The sequence below is a fragment of the Nuphar pumila genome, chromosome 9 (assembly GCF_984573655.1).
Source record: "Nuphar pumila chromosome 9, dmNupPumi1.hap1.1, whole genome shotgun sequence".
Classification (NCBI taxonomy): domain Eukaryota; kingdom Viridiplantae; phylum Streptophyta; class Magnoliopsida; order Nymphaeales; family Nymphaeaceae; genus Nuphar; species Nuphar pumila.
In genome coordinates this window covers 57,327,274-57,354,416 of record NC_143257.1, presented here as the reverse complement: position 1 = coordinate 57,354,416, position 27,143 = coordinate 57,327,274, and the positions used below count along the sequence as shown (strand labels likewise).

Sequence of the window (27,143 nt, the reverse complement as noted above, 5' to 3'; positions counted from 1 at the left end):
GCACCGGGCGTGGCTGAACCATCTACGATGGGGACCAGTATCTGTTTTATAGCCCTCTCCCCCCCTCCTATAGACTAAGGCCAACCCTCTTCTCCTTTTGGAGTACGAGGGTTCCGCTCAGCTTAAGACTAGGAGAGGGAGATGTTATCAAGTAGGATTGGACTTATCAAATCCAATCTAGACCAGCCCAAACCCAAAGAGTTTGCACAATGGTTTAGAAATATCATAAATAAATGATTTCCATTATGCATTTATGGGTGTGGAAATTTGAGAGCAGCTATAGAAAAGTAACTCAGCATTATAACAAACAACTTCAAATTATCTGAAGTCATTTCACTTCACATATGCTTGCATTCAAGCACAGTTGCATAACCAACTTTACTTTTGTAAAGACTCAAGACCAAGCTCCTCATCCTCCATGCCCTGATTTCCTATTACTAGACACCATTCATGAATTTGATTTCCACGCCACACGCCTTAATTTTCAAAATTCCCTCTATTATTTAGAGTTCTCAGCAATAATTCTATCATGGGCTACCTTCAGGTCTTCCTCTTTCAGTTCAACTGTCGCATCACTATCAGAGCCTTCATCATCGTCTGTCATAACTTCTGTTTTCTCATCGTCATCCTCCTCCTCATGGCCATCAGCGGGGACATGCTTCCTCAGTTTCTTGCTTACAGGTTCGTTCTTCTCTACATTTTTGAATTCCTTCTCGTATATGTGCTTACAGTTGACAGATTGTTCATAAAGTTCTTGCCTTAACAGTGCACTGGTACTAACTTTCTCTTTCTGGAGTTTTACTAGCTCCTTTACCACCCAAGGAACAAATTTCCAATCACCAACAACACGATCAACATCCTAGAAAAAAAAATCAGTCAATCATCGGGATCATGAAAAACACAAGAGAAGCTTGACAGCAAACAAAAATCCATTCTAAAAGATAATAATGTTGCATATATCACATTGACAAACTAGTTTGAAAGGTGAAACTTTTAGAATGCAATGACAGACTCTCTAACGATGACTAGCTGAATGATATGGCTTTGTTGTATGCTATAATTCCAACAGTAATTCTATCAAATGACCACAAAAATTTTAATGCTTTGGAAATGTATATGAAATACTAGAAGAGGATCTCATCAAGGGAGAAAAGGTTACATCTCACCAGATAATAATATTCCTTCAAATCTCACACCAAAAGCAATATTTTTCATGTAAAGGGAGAAAATTCATACCTGGTTTTCCTTGAGAGCATCTATAACATCCTGCAAACAAGTAATAATTCCCCCTGCTGCAATTTTCTTTATTTCACTGGGCTCCGGCTGCAATTAGTAAAAGGGTAAGGAAGAACGAAAAAATTAATCCACATAAAAATCACAACACTACTACATATTGTTCAGTAACAAAAGCTAAAGTCAAAGTGCATTGGCAGGGACAAACTTAGCATCAGAAAGAAGCAAGGAATCCTCTTTCAACTCGAACATTTCCTATAAATATATTAAAATACCCTTGATGGTGCCAAGCAATGCACATCACCATGATGTTATTTTGCAGTTAGGGGTGAAAAACTTGATGAGTTAACATCCACAAAAAGTGAAGGACATCAATACAACACAAACAAGGTGCCAACTAATGCAAAGCACCATAGGTCCAAAATGATGTCATAAACTGTAATCATTAGAGGTAAAACTTGATGAGCTTGTTAACATCTACCAAAAGCAGAGGATGTTATTGTCAGACACCGCACACACACACTTGGCAGCTAAACCTGGAAGAAATTTCTTCTCAAGTAGAATGCAGTAAATCAGTGACAAATTCCTACATGCAAACACAATAGTTGATGTTTAAAATCATATCTGCTATGCTTGAGCCACAAATTTGGTAAGCAAAGATCACTAATTTCTACTCTTTGCAAAGGGAGGACAATTCAGAATATGCTTGAACACTGGAACTGAATGTAACAAATATAAATATGACGAGATCCAAATTATGAAGCCAACAAGTTCAGAACCAAGTATAACTTATCAATAGTTGCCAATAAAATGCTTCTCAAAATATATACTGATGTTTCCTGAAGGGAAACAAAGTTCAATATACAGGATGAGCCCAAAGATTATGAGAAAAATGCCACTTCCAAAATTTCTTATTAACTAAAGAGGCAAATGATTGTCAAGATTTAGATAGTGATTGACTTGCAGAAAATCCAAAGAGAAACAACAAGACATAGCTGAGCAGTGTTAAAGTATATATATATATATAAAGTGTAACCCATTAAGGGCATTTTGGTCATTATACATATGTAATTAGTGGTGTTCCTAAAGGGCACTTAAGAGTTTTCCTTTTTAATGTATTTTATTCTTTTCTTCAAGGGCATTATAGTCCTTATAATGCCCTTGGAATAGAGCTATTGGGAGTGCTCCCAACAACTATATTTTGAGTTGTTGGCAAGTACTTCCAACAACTATATTTCTAGCTGTTGGGAGCACTTCACAATGGTTCTTCTTTGCTTCCTTTTGTGTATAAATAGGGGGTGTAACCTCCCTGGTATGTTAAGCTTGTTCACAAGCATTCTTTTAATAATATTTATATATTTTTTACTTGTATTTAGCCCCTAAGTGGCTTGTGTGGTTGTGATCTTTTATTGACCCGTAAGTGGTTTTGATTGTGTATGTTCTTGTGTTCTTGTATGCCCATAAGAGGCACTCACTTGTACTCTTTTTGTATTTTCATTACATGGTATCAGAGCATTGGTGTTCTTGGATTGTATCTCATACATGACAATCAAGAGGAAGATCATGAAGAGCGGTGAAGTTTTGGTTCGTTGGTTCGTTACCTCGGAAAGTATGCCATCAAACTTCTTCAACACATTTCTTGTTTTCCACTTCTCTTCTTTTCTCTCTATCTTTTATCTTCCACTACTCTTTCTTTTCTTGGTACAATGACTGAAAAAGAAATAGTCACAGTTGTGACCATCAAATTTGATAGAAAAAACTATAATATGTACTGCTATGAAAAGAATCTTAGTTGGCAAAGACTTGTGGGACTATGTTGATGGCTCCACATCAGAAGCTCAATCTATTCTCATAAAATCTATTTATGGGGAAGATGGTGAAATCAAAGAAGAAACTCTTAAAGACAAGGAGGGAGAAAAAACTCTCTTAGACTATAAAAAACTATTAAATCATGGGTTGTTGGTCATGCCAATGTTCTATCCCTATTTATGGGAAGTATTGAAATTCCACTAGAGGGGGGGTGAATAGTGAAATACGATGCAGATCGATAAAAATAAAAAATAAGGCAGTAAGGCACAACACAATAAACACATGATTTATACTAGTTCGGCCGAGTTACTAACCTACATCCAGTCCCCAAGTAAAATACTTGAGCCTTTCACTATAAAATCTATGTTACGGGATAAATAGTACAACACCCTCTTTCACAGAGATCTACTTCTCTCAATAGAGAAGGGAAACACCCTCTTCCTCAGAGGTCTACTTCTCTCAACAGAGAATGAAAACACCCTCTTTCACAGAGGTCTACTTCTCTCAACAGAGAAGGGAAACACCCTCTTTCACAGAGGTCTACTTCTCTCAATAGAGAAGGGATACAGCAGTAAACAGAAAGTTACAATACTTTCCTATAAAACCTTCAGAAAGATATGCCAAGAATGAATGCACGTATGAAGATTCTCAGAATGTTCTCTTTTGAAAATAGGTAGAATAATCTCTCAGGAGAACAGAATGTTCTTTTTTTTTTCAAACACTTGATTCTTTTGTCAGAGAGTTTTTCTTGTCTTTTTCTCTTTCTTTTTCTAAGTTCTTTTTCAATGTGTCGAGTAAGAATATTTCTCTTTGAAAGCTCACATGTGTTTGAAATGTTATTTTGTTTGTATATATATAGGTCTTAAAAAATAATCGTTGCTTTTGAAATAATTGTCCTTTTGTGATGTGAGGTGTCAGGTCATCTCAAAACAACTTTCTATGAGAAAATGTGTGAAATGATATGTTGCTTTTTCAAAAAGTCGTCATTCCATAAATTAAAGAATTGTTAAGTAATAAATGTTTGGTGTATTAAATAATGATACTTTCTTCAAGTCATCATTTCTAAATTTAAATATCTAAGGTACACTATACGTTGGTGTATTATAAATAAGTTTTAGTTTGTAGTGTGTCTTTTCTTAAATTAATGTTTTTGTAGTACATTAGACGTTGAGTTTATTTTTATTACAAAATGTCACTTCTTTGTTTAAATGCATGTAAGTATAATAAATACTTGTTTAGTGCTTTATTTTATAAATGGTCATTTCTTGAGTAAATGCTTTTGAAGTACCATTTAATGCTTACTAAAAGAATGATGACTTTAAATATAAGTCGTCACTTTTTGAGTGAGTGTTTCGTGAATTTTAGTACTTATATTATAAATAGTCATTTCTCAAATAAATGATTGTGTATTGTGAATCGATACATCTTTTCAGCATTTGTCTTTTCTTATATGTTTATATATTATGAATCAAAATTTCTTACGTAAATGTTTGTATATTATGAACCAATGTATTTTGTCTTTTCTTACATAAATGCTTTTCAAATCATGAGCTTTTATATCTTTTCAAATTGTCTTTTTCATAAATACTTGTAGGAAGTACAATTAATGCTTTTGAAATCATGAGCTATTATATCTTGTCAAAAATGTCTTTTCCATAAATGCTTGTAGGAAGTACAATGATTTGTTTCAAAAAAGTGTTTTTGAAATACTATAATATACATAACGTATCTTTTTATGAAAGCTTTACTTTTTGTAAATGAATGGCTTGTATGATTTCAAAGCATATAGTCTAATATGAAATATGCATGCTTCTGAAGGTTCTGTTACATATGACTCTAAAGAAGAAAAGAATCTTCATCTTGAAGTAGCCGATCTTCTTGGATAATCTTTAATGCATCTCTTTGAATCATCAAGCTTTTTCTTCAGAGTAGTATGATTGCATCAAATAGTTGCACTTGATCAAGTTGTCTTCACTCTTCTTAAGTGAAATAACCTTGCATCAAATACTTGTTAAATACATAGCACATCATATCCAGTCATAATATAACATATTCAGTTTCATATATGAAAGCATATCATATTTATCATATATCATGAAAGCATATCATATATTTATCATGTATCATATATATGCATCATGAAAGCATATCATATTTAACATGTATCATCAAAATATAGTTTCTCAACATTCTCCCCCTTTTTTATGATGACAATATATGCTCCCCCTGTCAATAAGTCATATCTATAATGATAATTTAAATATGATATCATACATGAAAAATGCATAAAAAAATAGTATTGAAAAAATATAATTAATAAAAAGTTTAAGTTCAGGAAATCATTTTTCTCCTATATAAGAGAGGTAGGTTTTTCTCTCCCCCTTTGCCATTGACAAAAAGGAGGGATCAGAGTAGGTAAGTTAAATATTACAGACGAATGAATAAAAATTCAGTATGAAGAGGACGAAGAGCGTAGTTTCTTGAGGAGGACTCTTTGTTCAGTCTTGAAGGACTAAAAGGTTGCCTGTAATGATGCTTGATTCTCCAAGAGAAGATCCTGTGTTGTTTGGACATCTGTGAGCGCAGAGAAGATATCAGTTTGGGATGTCTGAGTTGGATCGACATCATCGTATTCTTCATCTTGAGGTTGTTGCAGCAGTAATCCTTCTTGCAAGAAAACAAACTCGTTAAAGACGATGGTAGAATAGGATATGATTTCGTTTTGAAGGGGTACATTAAAGTGTTGAAGAATTAAGGTGATGAAACAGCCAAAAGGAAGGAGACGAAAGACTCGAAAGTTTATCATATTTTGGAAGATAATGGATGACCAGTTGATGGGAAAGGATGAAGAAATGGCATATAGTAGGAGGGATATCTCATTTGGTATGAATCTTTTGGAGGGTTGCGTAGGAAAGACATTATGAGATAGGATTTGAGTGAGAAGTTTGGCATGTGGTTTTAGATTACAGGTGTGCCATGGGAAGTGAGTAGACCTTGTCTTGTGAAGGATTTTCTTAAACACAGTACGATCAATGGGTACTATGTTGTGTAGGTCAATGCCATAAGAAGGGAGATTCAGAATGCGTCCTAAGGAGTGGATGTCAAAGGAGATAATTTTTCCACGAACCATGGTGGTGATAGTTGTTTGATCATGGTTCACCGATAGGTTGGTATAAAATAGTTTAATGCGAGTGGGATAATATGAAGCATTGTTTGACGATCTTGAAATATGAACAAAGTCTTGTAGAGAGGTTTCGAGATCAAAGGAGGAAAACTCTTCAAATGAGATTAACCTTCTGGATTGAATTGGGAGAGAACTTATGAAGTTGTAATGTTGGATGAGATCCGGATATCGTAGTTCGGAAGAATCAATCATGTCAGAGTCAACAGAGAAGGATTTAGAAGAGGTCATGGAGAGTAACTAAGAAGATAGTGAATAAACTTGGAGAGGATATAAGAAACTTTTGAGTGTGTGATGGATAAGTGATGAATGCACGAGTTCATTAAATAGAAGGATGATGTATATTTTAATAACAACTTGATGTTTTGTGAATGATGATGAGATTTGAAATTTAGTTTGGTTCATTATTTGTGAATGTCTATTCATGAAGAGTGAATTGTATATTTTTAAGAGACTCGTGAATGTATGATCAAGTCACTCTTTGGAGGAGAGTGTGGATATGGACATAAGGATGAGTCATGTTAGAGATGAGACATGGAGAGTGGATTGAATTCTTGTGTGTAAATATAAAAAACATTGTTTCGAACATGGTTTGAGAATAGGAGTGATACAAAAATTTTTGAAAAAGGACAAAAAAATGGCGTGAAAAAGTGTTTTGAATTAAAGATTATTTGAATGTATGAAATATGTAGAGTGAGTGACATGGGTGATGTGAAGAAATGTTCAATAATGGCCTAATAAAACAAACAACAAGTTGGTATATAATTCATGGGTTAAAATATTTTATTTACTTAAAGGAGATAGGCTCTATTTTCGTAAGTAAAGTTTTGAGAAAAAGACAAGAGAGAGTTATGAGATGAATGACATGATGGAATGTCATGATAGCTTATTTAATGTATAAATGGTTTTTATGGATAGGCGTGAAAGGGGATAGGAAAAGAGGTAATCATGTGATGTGTACTTGAAAGATGTCATTTTTGAAAGATATGAATGACATAAAGAATGTCATGATGGATGTGTTTTTATTTTTATAACTTATATGAGTATACGAAAATTAGAAAGAGACAATGTACTTGACATTATGTCATTGAATAATGTGAGGAGAAGGAGTTGAAAAGAATGGTGTAAAAAAAAATGATGAGACATAAAGTAAAGTATTTGAGAGAGAGAGAGAAAGAGAATACCAAAAGTGGCGAGAAAAGCAAAAGAAATAATTGTTTTTAAACACAATGCATGAATCAACCAACGTGAGTGACATAAAGTGTTTTGATATGCTTATGTGTCAAACTTCAATAATTATTTACTAGAAACATAAAAGAAATTTCGTAAAGGGAGGTTTATAGTAAAATTATAGTTTAATATTTGAAAAAGTAAACTTGTGCAGAGTGATTTTATTATATCCCAATTAGTCATATGTTAGATTAGGTGATTTTTAATTAAGTTAGTGATACTTTATAAATCACTTAATTTACAGATTCCTAATTCTCTTCTAATTTGTATGAAGTCTTCATGTTTTAAAGGTTTAGTAAAAATATCTACTAATTGTTGATTAGTGGGTATGAATTCAAGTTTAATTATATTGTTTAAAACTTGTTCTCTTAAAAAATGATGTCGAATTTGTATGTGCTTTGTACGTGAATGAAGAATAGGATTTTTAGATAAATTAATTGCACTTGTATTATCACAAAAAATAGTTGTATTTTCAAATTTTAAACCAAAATCTTTTAATGTTTGTTTCATCCAGATGACTTGTGTACATGCTAGGCTTGCAGCAGTATATTCAGCTTCAGTAGTTGATAATGATACACAATTTTGTTTCTTACTGAACCATGAAATTAGTAAGTGCTCTAGCATATGGCATGTTTCACTTGTGCTTTTTCTATCAGATTTACTACCAGATGTGATTCTTTTGGATCACTGTATGAGATTAAATCAAATATAGATGATTTTGAATAAAATGACTCAAAATCAACGGTTTCTTTTAGATATCTCATTATTCTTTTTACAGCTTTAAGATGTGATTCTTTTGGATTTGATTGAAATCTAGCACACAAGCAAACACTGAACATGATATCTGGACAGCTAGCAGTTAAATATAGTAGTGCTCCTATCATACCTCTGAATAATTTTGTATCAACAGTCTTACCATCTTCATCGTTGTCCAATGCAGTAGTTGTGCTCATAAGTGTATTCTTTGAAGCAATTGAGTTCATGTTGAACCTCTTCAGAAGTTCATGAGCATATTTTGACTGATTGATGAAGACTTCATCATTGGTTTGCTTAATATGCAGTCCAAGAAAGTAGGTGAGTTCTCCCATCATACTCATTTCAAATTCTTTCTGCATAGACTTAGAAAAATCTTGACAAAGACCATTGTTAGTAGATCCAAAAATGATATCGTCCACATATATTTGGACGATTAAGGTATGATCATTCACTATTTTCATAAATAAAGTTGAGTCTGCTTTGCCTACAGAAAATTCGGTTTTTAATAAAAAAAGTTTTAAGTCTTTCATACCACGCGTGAGGTGCTTGTTTTAATCCATATAAAGCACGTTTTAGTTTAAAAATATGATCAGGAAATTGTTCATTTTCAAAACCTGGAGGTTGTTTTACATATACTTCTTCATTTATAAAACTATTTAAAAAAGCACTTTTAACATCCATTTAATATAGTTTAAAATCCATATAGCTTGCATAAGCCAAAAACATTCTTATGGATTCAAGTCTAGCAACAGGAGCAAATGTTTCATCAAAGTCAATACCTTCCTCCTGATTGTATCCTTGAGCCACTAGCCTTGCCTTGTTTCTTATGACATTACCTGATTCATCCAGCTTGTTTCTGAATATCCATCTTGTCCCAATGATTTGATGATCTTTTGGTTTTGGTACAAGATCCCACACATCATTTCTTTGGAACTGGTTAAGTTCTTCAGTCATTGCTAGCATCCAGAACTCATCTATGATGGTTTCATCAATCTTTTTAGGTTCAAGTTGAGAGATGAAAGTCATATTTGCAATACGTTCCAACTGAGCTCTTATTTGAACCCCTTTGGTCAGGTCTCCCAAAATATGCTTTTGAGGATGATCTCTGATTTCAGCAAATGTTCTTTAATGATCATCTTCATTTAATACAGTTGTATTATCTATAGGAAAATCTGTACTTTCAAGATCATCATCATTAGAATTATTTTGTACAGTTTGACCAATAGATTCATCAAATCTAACATGCATAGATTCTTCAATATTATTGGAATTCTTATTGAATACTCTGTATGCTTTACTATGACTTGAATATCCTAAGAAAATGCCTTCAGCAGATTTAGCATCAAATTTATCAAGACTATCTTTAGTATTTAGGATGAAGCATTTACAACCAAAAACTTTAAAGTAGTCTATTCTTGGAGTTCTGCCATAGAATAATTCATAGGGAGTTTTATTTAATAAAGGCCTGATAAGAACTCTATTTGAGATATAGCATGCAGTATTTACAGCTTCAGCCTAGAAATATTTTGCAATCTTATAATGATGGAGCATTGTTCTGGCAGATTCTTGAAGAGTTCGGTTCTTTCTTTCTACTACACCATTTTGGGGTGCAGCTCTAGGAAAGGCAAAGTTATGTGAAATACCATGCAAGTTACAAAAAGATCATTATCAAATTCTCCTCCATGGTCACTACGAATTTTAACAATTGTAGAAGATTTTTCATTTTGTAATTTTTTACATAAAATTTCAAATTTACAAAACGTATCACTTTTGTTTTTCAAAAATATTACCCAAGTGAATCTTGAGTAATCATCAACAATGACAAAAGCATATTTATTATGATTAAGACTAGCTAACCTAGAAGGACCAAAAAGATCCAGGTGGAGAAGCTCTAAAGGTCTTTAACTTGACACAATATTCTTTGATTTGAAAAATGATTTTGACAATTTTCCTAATTGACAAGCATCACAAAAATAGTCTTTTTTAAATGATATTTTAGGTAACCCACGTACCAAGTTATTTTTAGCCAGTTTAGAAATATATTTAGAATTAACATGTCCCATTCTCATATGCCATAAATTTTGAGTCATTATTTGCTATAAGGCAATGCTCAGAGATATTTTCTAGGTATAATTCATAAACATTATTTTTCCTTATACCTTTCAAAATAATATTTTCGTTTGTGTCTACTATGAGGCATGCATCATGTTTGAAACCAGAGTTACCGAAAGCGCCTAGGCAAAAGGGGAAGCGCGCTTCGGAAGCGCGAAACGTCGCGCTTCGAAAGCGCGAAACGTCGCGCTTCGGAAGCGCGAAACGTCGCGCTTCCAAAGCGTGAGGGGAAGCGTCCCCCTTTTTTGGGAAGCGTGCTTCCCTTTTATGGGAAGCGCGTCCCCCTTTTATGGGAAACGCGCTTCCCATAAATGGGAAGCACGCTTCCCCCCTCGCTTCCCCATTTTTTCGCTTCCCCCTCGCATCTGGTTCGCTTCCTAGGTTGCTTCCGGTTCGCTTTCTAGGTCGCTTCCGAGACGGTTCGGAAGTTTCTTCTAAGTGGTCCCACGCTTCCTAAATTTTTGAAAGTGCCTCGCTTCCCGCTCCCGCTTCCTCGACTGGTAACTCTGTTTGAAACTAACGTTATATCCTATGTCACACATTTGACTGATACTTAAGAGGTTATGTTTTAAACCTTTAACAAGGAGAACGTCTTTAATAAGGGGTTTATCGATATTACCAATATTGTCAATCCCAATTATTAAACCTTTGTTGTTATCTCCAAAGGTGACAGTTCATCCTTTATGATGAAGAACAAAAAGATCTGGATGTCCTGTCATATGTTTTGAACATCCATTGTCTAGTATCCATCTGTTCTTCTTTTTCAGTGCCTGCAATAGATCAAGTAAAAATTATTTTTGGTACGCGATCGGGCCCCTTTTTGTTAGACTTTGGAACCCATATCCATTTTGATTTGGGTTTATTTATAATCTTAGAGGAATACATGGAATTAAAATTGAAGTTATAATACTCCTGTTTAGGTTCAGAAGAACCTTTGACAAAAGTGGTCGTTTGATTCGTACAAGAAGGTTTATTATAATGAGAGTAATCAATACCATTTTTGTAAAAAGAGAAATTTTGAAAGGATAGGAGTTTGTCCAGGTTCTCTTTTCCTTTGGTAAACTTGAAAACCGTTTTCATAAGGTTTTCAGTTTTATTTTTTAATTCTGAAATTTCTACTTGAAGATTTTTAGTCTTTGAGCTAATAGAAGAAATTTCAGAAGTAAGCATAAAATTTTTCTTTTTCAACTCAGAATTTTCAATACTGAGTTTTTCATTTTTCTGAGAAAGCTCTAGATTATCGGATTTTAAAACTTTGTTTTTGAGAATCATTTTTCTAGATTCTTCAAAAAGTTCTTGAAATGCATTAAGAAGTTCTTCAAAAGAAAAGTCAGAGGTTTCACTTACAGAGCTTTCTTCTGCCATGAAGCACATATTTGCAGTTTCGGCTTCATCATCACTTGACTCTTCACTGGTGGATGGATCTAAATCATCCCATTGAGCATGTAGAGCCTTTTTCTTGAAGAACCTTTTCTTTGGTTCCTCGATTTTGGATTTTCTTTTTAGGAGAGGACAGTCACGTCTTACGTGACCTGGCTTATTGCATTGATAGCACATGGTATCTTCTTTAGAATCTTTCTTTTCTTTGTGCTTATTTGATAGCCTGTTCTTTCTCATGAAGCGCTGAAATTTCCGAGTAAGTAACGCAATTTCAGATTCTTTTTCTGAGTCCTCATTCTCAGAAATGGCTGGGAAGGCTAGATTTTTCTTTGGAGGTTGTTCTTCTTCCCTTCTTTCTTTCATATGGACTTCATAGGCCATAAGATTGCCTATTAAGTCGTCTAGAGTGAGCTTGGAAAGATCTTGAGCTTCTTCAATAGCTGTGGTCTTTCTCTCCCAGTCAGTTGTGAGGGATCTCAAGACATTTTTCACCTTATCGGTCTGGGAATAGGTTTCTCGCAGGGATTTGAGATCATTGGTGATATTGGTGAATCTGGTAAACATCTCTGTGATGGATTCATCTTTATTCATTTTGAATAGCTCGTATTTCTGAAGTAGAGATGAGATCTTTGCTTCTTTTACTCAGTTAGTGTAACGACCCCAATCCGTACCCTTTAAAAATGCGGAATATTTTTTTTTTTTAAGAGTTGCGGAAAACTTCCCAGAGACCTGGGGTCCCTACAGTTCCAATTTCAGTTGGATAACCACACACCACAAAGTAACTTACATTTATCAATCATAACCAATCCAATGAACTCTTTTATTAATGAATCAATAAGAGTAATATGTTCAATGTCAAAAGTGAAATATCAAATTGCAGGAAATCCGAAGAACTAAAAGAAAACACAAGTAGAGTCACTCTGTCCGTAAGTGAAGCCGTCTGAAACAAATGTGACCCTCGTATCCCTCAGAAGCGAGTCGACTTCACTGATCACCTGTGCCTGGGAAAAACCAATAAAATGAGAGGGTCAGAAATCCGAGGAACTCTGCGTACAGGTTTCCCTAATGAATCAAATAAGAAAAAGAGCATAAATAAGATCCATGTAATATTTTAGAAGGATACAATTATAACCAATTTATAGGACAATTAACCAGTTATGTAACAATAAAATAAACATTAAGCATGAGGGAACACTAAGTGAGTAACAGTGATTATAATTTAATCAATAAAGGCATTTAAATGTAGAAGAGCTCAACATCATACAATGATCAACATAAACAACCAAGTAAACAGGTAAACATGCATGAACTAATGCATGATTTATGTGCAATGCATGAACCATTTATTATCTTCCATTTAAGTTTCCTCTTTCCATATGCATGTCCTATTAAATGCACACAATCCTTAAGTTCCTCTTTTTAATTTATCATTGCCCGCGGATACACCAAACGGGTACAATCCCCGAGGTCAAGTAGGGTTCCCGGGGTAGCTTCACACACAATTTGTATTTTATTACCGGGTTCCAAACTTAGCCCTCGACCGATATCAGGAAACAGCACCATCCATCGGAACCTTGGAAAACAGCATCCAAAGTCGGGGACACCATGGAAAACAGCATCCACTGGCGCCACTTTCTTGGTATACCAAAACAAACTCACAGTTGTGACTAACACACCACTCCCGGGTAAAGTGGCGGATTCTCCCTAAAACCGTGGCCAGGAGAAGAACCTCAATATTGGGTTCAGGGGCAACAAAACGCACACGGAGTTTTTGTATCTTCACGATTTCCCCTAAACCGCAATATCCAAGATTCCCACGCTAAAGCAGGGACATCAAGGAGAAAGTGAATTACACTGTTCTTTATTTTCTTTTATCTGGTTATTAATTCATTTCTTTTACATTTGCGAATTTACATGCAGAATTAATAACATAAGCTTGCACATCAGCATGCTAAGCTTTTCACGGGACCACAACCCGTGACAACATAGAACAGTGCGGTAAAACATCAATCTCACAATTGATTTGTTGTAATGCATCAAAATAACTAAAACAGAGAACGACTGGTTCTCGAGGCTCACCTATCCCCTTATGATCCAATTGACCATCAATGCCTTCATAAGCAAAAATCATCAAGAGTATTGGTGTCAGTTTTATGAAAACCCTTTTTAAAACAATATTTTTAATCAAAATCCAGTGAAAGCCAGACACCAAAAATATAAAAACCGGCTCACACAAGTGGTGGAGTCCGGGTCGATCTCAGGGAACGAGAAATATTTCGTATTCAAACACACAATCTACACTATTCTTTATTGCCAAATTAAAAGAATTAATTAAATAATTAACTAACTACGAGAGTACAGCCCTACGCAGAGAGCTTAAACAAAATAAATAAATGGTTTTATTACAGACCCAATTAATAAAATAAAATAAAACCCTAATCTAAAAAGAAAGAAAAAGGCTTCAGTGCTTCGAGTCTTCTTGTCCCTTCTTGAGGTAATGTATGTTTTCTTGAACTTTTGCTCTTCTAAGGGCTCTTTGAGGACCTTTCTGAGGGTCTGAGGGTCCCTTGAGGGGACCTTTTAGGGCACAAAAAGGACTCTACCGCATGTCTCCAAACACTTTCCTACAAAAACAAAAACAAAACACACAGCAGACACAAGCAATCTACGAGAAAACTACTAGTAAATATGATGAAAAATCACAAAAACATAAAATGAATAACATGAAAGAGCTATGAACAACTACACTACACGACTAATGAACAAACCAAATAACAATTAAGAATGTTAATATCTATTGCAACACCAAATAAATACAGCAAATAACAATTCCAGAACTAGCATCTATTACTAATGAATTAAATAATGTGACTAATAACTATGCAAATCAAATAACTAAATAATGCACCTAACCACTAACACAATGACCGAATGACTTCAATATGGCTAACCGAAAAAAAATTGTGAATTCTAAATTTATTTGATGACCTAAAAGAAGGGGAAAACTCTACTCTAACTAAAATGCTATGTCACGATCTAGACCACACTATAAGATAAAGCAACCACTCTAATTTATTGGCTTCAAGAACACTGCTAATCTATATTAACATCCTTACCAAGTAACAAAGGAGCATAATTTAACTAGATAACGTTACCTACAGAACATTACCATATAACATGTATTGCACATGGAATTTATCACACAACCTAACAAATGAAATCAGTGACACTAATGAATTAATATAATGAATGCAATGATAACTAATGCAACAATAAACAAATCATAGCTAACACAACTAACGGCAATGCAATGAAATAACCAATGAAGCTAATGTATGAAAGATGATTAATACTAAGAAACAAAAGACGCTAACACATGATGCAAAACGACTAACAAATACATTGACAGACGTTGTATACAAAACTTAATAAAATGTGCTGAACAAAACATGCTACCTTTCTAAAATATTTTTTTTTCAATAACAGCGTTGCTGAAACAATAAACTAATAAAGATGCTGAACCAACTCAATAAAATAAAGAAGACCCTAAATCTAAATATTATACTATGCTGAAACTAAATATTAGAAAACGGTGATAAACATATCAACTGAATACGCTATATGCAGAAACAAACACCCGAAAACAAATGTAACTGAACACTAGTAAATGCTAAAAACAAAACTGGAACAAGTTGTGATCAAAAGAACAAATTAACTTTAGAAATAACACTAATTCTATTGCCTAGATTCAAAGAACCGGAATCAAACTATCTAACTATGACCCATACGTTAACCCTAAAACAAAAATTGCAGAATTTAGGATATATATTTTTCTTTTCAGCAAAAACAAAAGACTAACACGTAAAGAGAAAAGGGAATAAGATGAAGGGCACTCACAAGTGCTTTCGACAGACTGGTTAAGAAAAGATATGGCTTTTCCTTTTGTGTGACACCTCTCGACAAAAGAGAAGACACCGGTGAAGAGAGAGGCAAGAAGAAGAAGAAGAAGAAGAAAAAGAGAAGATGAAGATGGAAAACCGGTGGAAAGAAGAGAGAGAGAGAGAGAGAGAGAGAGGAATAGGGGCGTCAACTCCCAAAAGAAAAAACGTCTCCTCTTTGCTGAGTTATGCTATTTATAATACAATATTAGGTTAAAATAAAATTTTCAAAACAAGTCCCAAGAGTTTAGCAATTTTCAAAAGAGGCTTTGCTTGAAAAAAAATAATTTTCCTAAAAATGCCTATTCCTAAATTGATTAACTTAGCTATTTAGAACCTAATATAATCAAAGTATAACTAAAAGAAACTTCCTAAACTACTAAAACACTAAAAACGCAGGGAAAGCTTTGAAGAATATGATTTTATGATAAAATTCAATTCAATGCGGTTTCTCAAAACTAACGATAAAAATGGGTTTTTTATAGTAATTTTAACATGGATCATGCATAAATAATGATTATTAAAATGCAAATATTATGCATGATCAAGTATGTCACTTATGCATTCTTATCACACACTTTTCAATGCACATTCTTCTGCGACCAAAATCAATAATATTTTAATACATGAGCATGAGTTTCCACACCAACAATGCATACTTTCATTCATTACACAATTCCTGCCAAATGCATGATTTCATTAATGAATTATTTCAGTTAAAACGTATGAACACTCATGCTATTTTGATCTTGCAAAAGCACCTAAATTTCGTATATGTACCTGCACAAGTAAGCCTGCTTGCAACAACAATTTTAAATAAGTATCACACAACAAGTTCATTCACATAAGGAAAAACACCCCTTTTGTATGCATATGATTAAGCCCAATACACTTAACATAATCTGAAATATTTGCAGGCATAGCCTAACCAATTCATTTTTCATAAACAGAGAATTTGGGTCTGTCCAATACCAAACTGCATATATATTTTATATATATATATATACATATATGTATATATATGTGTTTTTAAAAGGGAGACTGCTCCAGCACCCAGCTGACAAACAGTCGGCTGGGACTCGGCTCCAGCCCAGCTGACTCGGTCGGCTGAGCTTGGCAGTCACCATACACGCCCAGCTGGGCCAGTGAGCACCCTGCTAAGGCCTGGCAGAATGCTGCCCAGCTTGCACCAGTCCAACCGGGCTGGACTAGGCCTGACAGGGCCTGGCATGCCCCAACCGACCCACTCGGCTGGGCTGCCAGGTGTCCAACTGGTACTAAGATGGGTCTGGTTCAGCCTGACCAGCATCCATCCTATGATGTTCAAGGAAGGGATTTAAGTTAACAACGAATAAGTATGAACCATACAGAAAAAAAATGCTATATGTCTAGAGAAATAATGCAACTTAGCCTTTGATATTAATGTACAAAACAAGTTCAAGAAACAAAATTAGAAAACATGAGACAACCAAATAAAACAGGAAATAACCATGCCAATCGAATAAAATAAACATGTAGAGATAAATTCCTGACTCAAACAAAATAAAAGATTGTGAATAACATAAACTGGGAAAATGCACTATAAAACCGATGGAAAATAAGTATCAGTGCCAGGTCAGTCCTGCATAATAGATCAACCCATTTGTTTCCAAAACTGCTACTTTTTAATATGTGATCTAAAACGAGGTGCTCCAATGACATTCACCATGACCAATCATGCACACCTGACACGAAACCATGACAACTATTGTGGGTACACTTCATAGCCCCACAGGCTTGCATAGGCCTTTGAATCCAAACTTTTTCTACAAGTACTCCAAGGAGAAAATAAACATTCCACTTAATACAAATGTTCTCAATTATAAAACACAGACAAGATTTCTGGTTTACCCAGGAAATAGCTTACACTGATATGGTTTTACCCACACGCATAAATCAGAACACACAGGTTTTCTTCTTATTATGTATCTATACAAGTAATCAAAAATCTGGAATACATTTCATGAATCTCTAAGCTAATAACCCATGCTCCTGTATGCATCTTAGCAAGTATGCATGCTAATGCTCATTCTTGCATCATACACCCACGATCTTACATATTCTAAAACTGGACCTTAGCAAGTATGCATGCTAATGCTCATTCTTGCATCATACACCCACGATCTTACATATTCTAAAACTGGACCTGATTTGCGTATAAAAAAAAATGTGAATCTATCCTGATTTAGGGATCCACGAACAAGATCCTCAAAAGTACATATTTTTCCCAAAATATAGTTCAAAAGATAGGGCTATCAAAACTCTTATAGGAGTAAGTACTCAACTTACTTCTCTCTTGAAATCTTTTTTTTCTAAAATATTGCACAGAATACAAATATGTGCTCCTCACCCTATTCGAAATAAAAGGAGAACCCGTACCTTTTTCGCTGGTTTTCCGGCGATTTTTCCGGCGATCGGAAGTTGTAGTCGCGTCCCTTGCGGCTGCTGTGACAGGGGTACCCACCGTGGCTGCGGTGGGTGCTGTTTTCCGGCGACCTCCTCCCCAAAGCTCGCCCACACGAGAGAGAGAAAAAAACGAGGGAAGAGAGATAGAGAGAGAGAGAGAGATGGGGGACTGAGTGGAGAGAGATACACGAGGGAGACGAGGGAAGAGACACCCTCGCCACACCCTTTTATCGTTTGATCCCCCCCTTCCACCGAGATGGGTGGGGATCGGTTACGCCAGCCGAGCCCCCCCTTCCTTTCTGGAAATAGCAGGAATCGTGCCCTAGGCACGATTCTTGCTCCTTCCTCCTTTTAAAACAAGAGCAGCCCGATGTAGGGTTTAAAAAAAACCTATCGGGTTATGGATCCGGGTCAGGTTCGATCTGGGTACAAGAGCTTCTTGCCTTTTAAACTTAAAATTTTAATTTTTTTTTTCTTTTCGTAACCTACCTGCTACAGGGGACATGACTCGGGTCCGAACCCGGGACCCGGTGCATGTTCACCTGATTACTAGGGTCCACAAGTTTGGACCCGCAACCCATTGCAAAGTAGATCCATAGGCTGGGTCCAAATGGATCCAGCTATGGATCCCTTGCATATTCTTATAAATCTTTTTATTGATTTATTAAATTACACACACACACACACACACACACATATATATATATATATATATATATATATATATATATATATATATATATATATATATATTTCAAATATGATATAATTTACATATGGATCCTTTATGGATCTTGGATTCGAAACTGGATCTAGGCCCAATTTGCATAATTTAACTTATTTTAAAATAAAAATTTCGGGTTTTACAGTTAGTTCCTTCATAGATAACCTCCAGAGAGTGTCATATATCATATACAAATTCACAGACTGATATTCTGTTAAACTCATTTTGATCAATGGCGCAGTATAATGCATTCATAGCCTTTGCATTTAGGTTTTCAATATTCTTTTCTTTATCAGACCATAAAGTATAGTCTCAAGTTGGAGATGTGTATGGACATTCTAAAATTTTCCATACAGCAAAGTCTATAGACTTTAGGAATATGGTCATCCTGCATTAACAATATCCATAGTTCGTGCCATTGAAGAAAGGAGGGCGAGATGAGTGTTGATGTAACACCCCAAAATTTCAAACTTGCAAACCTTTCAGAAAAACGGACAAGAGACTAAAAAGGAATCTCTTCATCTCAGAGATGTTTTACGAAATCAGTGGAAGACTATACTTTTGCTATGTTCAGAAAGGCAAGTTGACAACTTTGGGCGCGTTAGCTAAAAGAACCAAAACGCACAACCCATGCTACTTGCAAACACTTGGAAAAGCCACTTTCATTTAAGAAGTTCTCCAAATAGTACAAAATTCGGATATCCCAAGGAAAATCCGTTACAAAACCCCAAACAACAGGACGCGAGCTAAGAGCAGGAAGAAGAGCGTCTTGAAGTCATCTTGCCATCGCACCATCGCCTGTGGTGTACCTAATCATCACCTGTACCGATAGAATGGGTTAGTTTCGCGAAAAACTAGTAGGTACACAAGAGAGACTACAAGGAACTGAATTATGTAGATTTAATTCAGTAGGTTACACAGTTTAAAGCAGATATGCAGTTAAACAGGTAAGCAATGCACACAGGTAACTAGTGCAAACGCATAAGTAGTGCAAGCGAACAAGTAGTGCAAGCGAGTCAGTAGTGCAAGCGAGTCAGTAGTGCAAGCGAATCAGTAGTGCAAGCGAGTCAAACGACCCTACGACCAGTGTAGACAGACCTTATGTTTCGATAATTACTAACCGGCGGGTACGCGCAGGCAAAATATAGAAACAACTGAAACTAGTTCGGGCGTCTGTTATTCTATGTATTTTCAATAACCCGAATAGCTAGTTGAGTCCGCTCCAAAGGGACGGCTTTAGCCGAGAGAGGATTCCCCAAAGGAGGCAGTGCCACGGATGCATCCAACTTCTGCAGAAGTGTTGAGCTAACTATTGTAGCCCCTTTCCCCTAACTCCAATGACTGGGGAAGCCGTATCGTTGCCCGTAGGGTGGTTGTTAACAACCTGTCCATTGGAGTTTGTACCGCTCTGTCCTCTCCCTTGACAGACACATAGAAGCGAATAGGTACGTTAGGGGTTGCTTAACTAACAACCCATTCTATGTTGTGGTCTTTAAACCACTCGAGCATCTTGCCTGTGAAGGCGAATGTGAGGCCATTTATGTAATTACAGCATTGTGCATTTAGCACTGATCGAGGTCGCACGACCGTCTCATCCGATCATCACAGTACTAGACGTGTCGTGCACGACTACAAGTACTCTAGGATGAAGGGGGGTATAGTTCCTCAACAGAAGCTTCAACAGGAATGTTTCACAAAGATGTAAAGTTTATCTACTTTACTTTATCCTTTGAAACAGCAGTACCTTGTGCCAACATTATGCATGTGATTATCTCGAATCACATCCACTATCGGGGTATCTACATGTCTCGCATGACTCGATACCGGCCTCGATAGACGGGATACGGGTTTCTCAACAGAACACCCGCTAAGAAGTTCGCTCGCTCCCGACAAAACTCTTGTCGCAAGAGGGAGAGTGGTAAATGCCCCTTGCATCCTCCACGAGGATGCCTTTAAGGCATCCGCAAAGAGCAAGAACCTGCACGTCATCTGCAATAGCAAGAGTCTAGGCACAAAGCGCGACGACAAGTAAAAGTTGTAAGCAGGAGTGCAACGCGAAACCTCGATGCGATGCGCGACAGCAAGTAAAGACTGACAGGAGGTAAAGGGCAAGGATCGCAAAACAGCGTCCTTGAGTTAAATGCGTACTAGTATAAATATATATATTTCTATATATATATATTTATTTAATGGTCCTTTTTTAGTTAATTGAACTTAATTCAATTGTCCAAGTCTTCTGTGCAATCTTCCCCTACCTTGGAGGGTTACGAGCTTGCTGACGTCTGCAGACGTACACGATTGACGGCTCGGGTCGCGGAGCGCGAGTGGGATCCGTCGTAGCTGCAAATATGCGATATTAACATGCAAACCCAGACAAAAGAAAAAGCAAGGCAAAGACTCGACTTCTCCGATACATAGGGTTGGGGCTAACCGTCCCAAATGACACGAAAAAAAGGATAAAGCAGGGCCAAATGAGCCTTGCCGCCTAAAGGGGGATGTATTTAATGCGAGCAGATGACTCACGTTTACTAGAAATTCCTCGTTGGAGACCAACAATTGTAATGATCTGTCCCCATCACGATGTAGCTTCCAAAGATTTCCCAGGCCTGTTGGCCAAGGGTATAGGCCCGCGCGCAAAGGGTAGGGGGCCATCGGCCCCTGCTGGCAAACAAAAAGGCAGGGGCCATCGACCCCTGCTGGCACAACAGAAAGGTAGGGGCCATCGGCCCCTGCTGGCACATCAAAAAGGCAGGGGCCATCGGCCCCTGCTAGCACAACTAAAAAGGCAGGGGCCATCGGCCCCTGCTGGCATATCAAAAAGGCAGGGGCCATCGGCCCCTGCTGGCATATCAAGAAGGGGGCAGGGAGGAGGGGCTCGACCCCTCCCCTGCCGTAGCAGAGAACAGGGAGGAGGGGCTCGACCCCTCCCCTACCGTAACAGACGCAAAGAGGGGGGTGTCATGCTCCACCCCTGCTAAAAGGGGGCACAGGGAGGGGGTTTGTCCCCTCCCGTGGCCACACAGAGAAGTGAGGGAGAGAGAGAGAAGAAACTGAGAGGGAAAAGAGGAAGCAGTGGCGTACCAGGTGGTTTTCGGGGGAAGCTCGTCGGAGATAAAGGAGGGGTCGCCAACGTCGGTGGCGGCGGCTGTCGAGAGTCGCCGGCGTCGCTGGCGGTGGATGAGCGAGAGAGGGAGTCGGGAAGAGACGAGAGGGCGAGAGGCAGTGAGGGGGTTTTGTAACCCTCCTCCCGCCTGCCTCGCTGTCTTAAAAGACAGCGAGAGGCGGTGGTCTGGGTCGGGTCCGGATCCGGCCCGAACCAAAACAATTTTTTTTTTTTTTACAGTTGACCTTCAATGTAACGAGCATAAGAAGTTGATGCCATTGTGCTGGAAGACTTGTTATGTCGAAACTAGCAGAACCATCTTTGATACCAAATGAAATTTCACTAGAAAGGGGGTGAATAGTGAAATGCGATGCAGATCGATAAAAATAAAAAATAAGGCAATAAGGCACAACACAATAAATATAGGATTTATGCTGGTTCGACCGAGTTACTGACCTACATCCAGTTCCCAAGTAAAACACTTGAGCCTTTCACTATAAAATCCGTGTCACGAGATAAATAGTACAACCCCCTCTTCCTCAGAGGTCTACTTCTCTTAACAGAGAAGGGAAACACCTTCTTTCACAGAGGTCTACTTCTCTCAACAGAAAAGAGAAACACCCTCTTCCTCAGAGGTCTACTACTCTCAACAGAGAAGGGAAACACCCTCTTTCACAGAGGTCTACTTCTCTCAACAGAGAAGGGATACAACAGTAAACAGAAAGTTACAATACTTTCCTATAGAACCTTCAGAAATATATGCCAAGAATGAATGCATGTATGAAGATTCTCAGGATGTTCTCTCTTTTGAAAATAGGTAGAATAATCTCTCAGGAGAACAGAATGTTCTTTTTCTTTTTTTTCTTCACACACTTGAATCTTTTGTCAGAGAGTTTTTCTTGTCTTTTTCTCTTTCTTTTTCTCTTTCTTTTTCTAAGCTCTTTTTCAATGTGTCGAGTAAGAATATTTCTCTCTGAAAGCTCACATGTGTTTGAAATGTTATTTTGTTTGTATATATATAGGTCTTAAAAAATAATCGTTGCTTTTTGAAATAATTGTCCTTTTGTGATGTGAGGTGTCAGGTCATCTCAAAACAACTTTCTATGAGAAAAGGTGTGAAATGATGTTGCTTTTTCAAAAAGTCGTCATTCCATAAATTACAGAATTGTTAAGTAATAAATGTTTGGTGTATTAAATAATGATACTTTCTCCAAGTCATCATTTCTAAATTTAAATATCTGAGGTACACTATACGTTGGTGTATTAAAAATAAGTTTTAGTTTGTAGTGTGTCTTTTCTTAAATTAATGTTTTTGTAGTACATTAAACGTTGAGTGTATTTTTATTACAAAATGTCACTTCTTTGTTTAAATGCATGTAAGTACAATAAATACTTGTTTAGTGCTTTATTTTATAAATGGTCATTTCTTGAGTAAATGCTTTTGAAGTACCATTTAATGCTTACTAAAAGAACAATGCTTTAAATATAAGTCGTCACTTTTTGAGTGAGTGTTTCGTGAATTTTAGTACTTAATAAATAAATGGTTATTTCTTAAATTGATTGTTTTCAACAATAAATATTTATGTATAAAATAATATTTATTTTCTCAATTCATCATTTCTAAAATGAATGATTTGAAGTTCAATACATACTAGAGTAATACTTATATTATAAAGTCATTTCTCAAATAAATGATTGTGTATTGTGAATCGATACATCTTTTCAGCATTTGTCTTTTCTTATATGTTTATATATTATGAATCAAAATTTTTTACGTAAATGTTTGTGTATTATGAACCAATGTATTTTGTCTTTTCTTACATAAATACTTTTCAAATCATGAGCTTTTATATCTTTTCAAATTGTCTTTTTCATAAATACTTGTAGGAAGTACAATTAATGCTTTTGAAATCATGAGCTATTATATCTTGTCAAAAATGTCTTTTCCATAAATGCTTGTAGGAAGTACAATGATTTGTTTCAAAATGGTGTTTTTGAAATACTATAATATACATAACATATCTTTTTATGAAAGCTTTACTTTTTGTAAATGAATGGCTTGTATGATTTCAAAGCATATAGTCTAATATGAAATATGCATGTTTCTGAAGGTTCTATTACATATGACTCTAAAGAAGAAAAGAATCTTCATCTTGAAGTAGCCGATCTTCTTGGATAATCTTTAATGCATCTCTTTGGCTCATCAAGCTTTTTCTTCAGAGTAGTATGATTGCATCAAATAGTTGCACTTGATCAAGTTGTTTTCACTCTTCTTAAGTGAAATAACCTTGCATCAAATACTCGTTAAATACATGGCACATCATATCCAGTCATAGTATAACATATTCAGTTTCATATACGAAAGCATATCATATTTATCATATATCATGAAAGCATATCATATATTTATCATGTATCATATATATGCATCATGAAAGCATATCATATTTATCATGTATCATCAAAACATAGTTTCTCAACAAGTATGTATGAAGAACCTAGTGAAAATATATTGAAATTTGAGAGGGCCAATAAAGCGTGAGTTTATATCAAACAAACCTACACCCAACATGATGATGCCCATAAATGAGACTTGAGAGATAAGATTCACAATTACAAGCAAGGTGAAAAAAGTGTTAGAGAGTGCTATGATACTCCTAAAAGACTTTGAGACCAAATGGCCAAAATGGAGCCAATTTGATATACCATTTCACCGTAGAAAAAATCAAATCCTTGGTAAGCAATTTTTTTAATTTATAAGAGGGCTTAGTGTAACGCCCCAAAATCGTAGATTTGAAACCTTTTATGAGAAAGGTTGAAAGCTTTGAAATCGATCATTTATCAGAGTTTGAAACAGAAGTTCAGCGGAAGATCAGGTTTAAACTAGCAAATCCCTAGACCTTGGGTGCATTACAACACAAATGCAGACTTTCCCTTACAAACCGATTTGCAGTTCAAATATATATATTTTATTGAAATGAAATGAAGAACCAAGTTTTGGTAATACAGTTTTAGAAATCCAGAGTTTAAATCAGAAGAGATGCTTTCAAAAAAACTTTATACCACATCTATCAAAAGTGTCCCCAGGAGCGCAATGTCAGGAAAGGGTCTTGCCTTGAATGCATCACGTCATCGTGCCATCGCAAGCTGTATAACCTGATCACCACCTGCCCATGAGATGGGTCAGTCTCACAACAGACTAGTAGGGGTGCAAAAGACAAGAAAAAACAAAGGCTGCAATAAGCAAGATAAACGCTAGCTCAAGCAGGAAAAGCAAAACTATCCATCGGAGTCTTTGCCCGAGATTGCCATTAATGACTGTCCATCGGAGTTTTGTACCATCCATCCTCTCTCTTGATGAACCGTCCCGAATGAGCACGACGGGGGGTTTCTTAACCGCCGTCCTATTCTACATGCTCTGGTCTTTCAACTCAATCGAGCATCTTGCCTGTGAAGGCGCATGATTATCATTTATGTGAATTATACACGCCATTGCGCGTTCGAGGTAACATACACCTCTCATCCTACTCACCGCAGTACGCAACATACTTGTTCAAAAGTAAAACCACGATGAGAGGGGTCAACTCATAGCGAGGTTAGAAACATCACTCTTCTTATCTCGAACACATGCCATTGCATGTTCGAGGTAGACATAGGCCTCTCATCTTACTCATCGTAGTACGCAACGTACCTGTTCAAAAGTACAACCACGATGAGAGGGGCATGGATCTCTCGCAGAAAATCTCAACACATCTGCTTTACAGAAATCCACAGTGAACTCATTCGAGTTCCAACTTATCGTGCTTGAGTCCTTTAGACAATCGCAAACATTCTACCTATCAGGCGAAATCAACATAACAGGATTAGCTTAATGTGTCACTACACACTTAGAGGTTACTACAGACCTTTCGTCCTGCTCTTCGTAGCTGAAACATATCGTACATGACTAAGAGTGCAACTACAAGAGGAGGTACATGGATTCCTCGTAAGAAATCCAACAATACCTTCACGAAGGAAGGAAGGCGCTACTATCTTCGTTGAACCAGAAAGCCTAGAAACTAGGTCTCGCATCAAAAGTGATGTAACGCCGATCTAGCAATGGCATAAGTACCTCGCTAGGATTCTCGCCCTACTCGTGCACAAACTCCTAAACAAGGTTATCTGAGTTGTATCGGATAGGCGAACTGAGGTTGTAACACACCTTTCCTAAGTACATCGGTTTGAGAAATCCAGCTACTATCTCTGCTTTACAAAGCTATACATCCTTGAAAATAGGGTTGCACCTAAGACCATTATCTTTGGAGAACTGAAGTGCATAAGTGTGTGTCATAGCTTTTAAGACAAGTGAAACGATATACACTATACACTCAAAACTGCACAAGGAGTGCAAGCTGACAAAGGGCAAACCCGTGCACATACTAATGCAATGGTAAATCGAGGGGCAAGACTCGATGAGCAAAGCTGCACCGCGAGGGTAGAACGCTAGAGCTACACACGAGGTAAGAAATCATACCTCGATCATCGAAACACACAAGCAACTCACGAGGTATGAGATCCTATACTGACTAAGCAAGTGTAAAAGACGACTCACGAGGTATGGGATTGCACCTCAATTAAACGATAAGCGTAAGCAAGTGAAGAAGCATACAACATAGATAAGACTACATGCATGAGCAAAGCATATACATGAAGTGCGACAGCAAGGTAAAAACGCATACATACAAAAGTAAATGCGACAGCCAGCATCATAGCAATAGGAAAGGAAAGTACAAAGAGCAAAACAAGTAGCAAGGCCATGGCGCATAAAGCGCGGGGCAACAAATGCAAGAACGTAAAGGAGGACCAGGATGTCCTGGAGTATAAAGGCAGACATATACAAGTGAATGTCATGGCGCAAAGCGCGGGGCATCAGGAAAGTAAAGTGCGAGAAAGTAGAGAGGACAAGGATCGCGAAACCGCATCCTTGAGTTAAAAGACATGAAATGTAAAGACAGGAATGAAAAGCCTAGGCACATATAGCGCGGCGGCAACAGAAAGGAAAGTGCGAGAAAGTAAAGAGGACAAGGATCACGAAACCGCGTCCTTGAAGGTAAAGACATACGTATATATATTATACGTATACATATATCATCCTCTTTTAGTTATCTTCCTTATTTTAGCATTTATTCGGTTATTGTCCTTTCACGCAAAAATCCCCTACCTTAAGGGGTTACGGGTCCTCATACGCCAGCG

The 27,143-nt window shown here is 36.7% G+C and overlaps 1 protein-coding gene across 1 annotated transcript in view; it reads right to left on the bottom strand.

The window, feature by feature from the left end:
• Positions 1–226: 226 nt before the first annotated feature.
• The window catches only part of ATXRCC1 (BRCT domain-containing DNA repair protein), a 174,489-nt gene continuing 147,572 nt past the window's right edge, over positions 227–27,143 (bottom strand). Inside the window, exons 8-9 of the mRNA XM_090017649.1 lie at positions 1,237–1,323; positions 227–859 (exon numbers count right to left, since the gene is read on the bottom strand). Of these exons, the coding sequence (XP_089873775.1) occupies positions 500–859; positions 1,237–1,323 (447 nt within the window). The 3' untranslated portion in view covers positions 227–499. The remainder of the gene's footprint in view (positions 860–1,236; positions 1,324–27,143) is intronic.